Source organism: Penaeus monodon, chromosome 31 (assembly GCF_015228065.2).
Source record: "Penaeus monodon isolate SGIC_2016 chromosome 31, NSTDA_Pmon_1, whole genome shotgun sequence".
NCBI classification, from domain to species: Eukaryota; Metazoa; Arthropoda; class Malacostraca; order Decapoda; family Penaeidae; genus Penaeus; species Penaeus monodon.
The window spans coordinates 11,718,489-11,719,444 of NC_051416.1; the positions used below are offsets into that span (position 1 = coordinate 11,718,489).

The 956-nt window shown below is 42.5% G+C and overlaps 1 protein-coding gene across 1 annotated transcript in view; it reads left to right on the top strand.

Moving 5' to 3' along the window:
- Positions 1 to 615: 615 nt before the first annotated feature.
- The window catches only part of LOC119593035 (maltase A3-like), a 15,016-nt gene continuing 14,675 nt past the window's right edge, over positions 616 to 956 (top strand). Inside the window, exon 1 of the mRNA XM_037941931.1 lies at positions 616 to 807. Within this exon, the coding sequence (XP_037797859.1) occupies positions 642 to 807 (166 nt within the window). The 5' untranslated portion in view covers positions 616 to 641. The remainder of the gene's footprint in view (positions 808 to 956) is intronic.

The following is a 956-nucleotide window of genomic DNA, read 5'->3' on the forward strand; positions in this document are numbered from 1 at the left end:
ATGAATAAATAACATTCACAAAATGAAACAATGTATTATGACATTGGGCCGCATCACACAAACGTGTTTGTACGCGACGTTCGTACATACATATATAACTTACACTTATCTCTATTAACCGCTTCCTATGGCTATCATCATATACTGCGGTGATTACAGTTGACTACAAGTAAGAAATTCAAATTACTGATATTGCAGCATATTCAACTATGCACTCAATCCATCACATAAAATTGCTCATATGGGTTTACTCGATGGCATTCTCTTTATGATTTTTTTTTTCAGCTAATATTTCTCTTCTTCATAACCCGTAAAAAGATTAAGATCATGAACCGAAAATATGAACTACCTGGGACCGGTTGCTCGTCCACAGCGTCGCCTTACACTGTTGCCAAGTGTCGAGGCTTTGTTGGCTCTGAACGATAAAGATACCAAATATAACAAAGATAACAGAGCAAACTGGTCATTGACTAGCTAAAAGTGTACAGACATACCGTAGACGTGAACAGTCAAATTACACACCAGTTAGTATGCCAACATAAAAAAAAACGTTTTGAACAGCGGCACACTGCCGATCGCTGGCACTTCTCAAGGCCTCAGTCACTCTGAAGCCGCCGAGGCGAGAGGGTCGCGCACTTGCCATGGCGATGTCATTGAAACGCCCGCAGCTGGAGGAAAATCTCACTGCTGAGAAAAGGCACAAAATCAAGAGGAAAAAAGCCCCATGGTGGCACAGTGACATCATTTACCAAGTGTACCCTCGTTCCTTTTGTGACAGCAGTGGAGATGGCACTGGGGACTTGAAAGGTTAGTCTTACGTCACGTCACGGCCACGAGCATCTGAACATGATGGAAGAAAACGGAATAATAATAAACATTAGTGCAAGAGAAACGTTTATATAGACACGTAGGCAGATCAGTCCTGTGGCTAGGGCGTGGACGTTTAGCGACCTGAA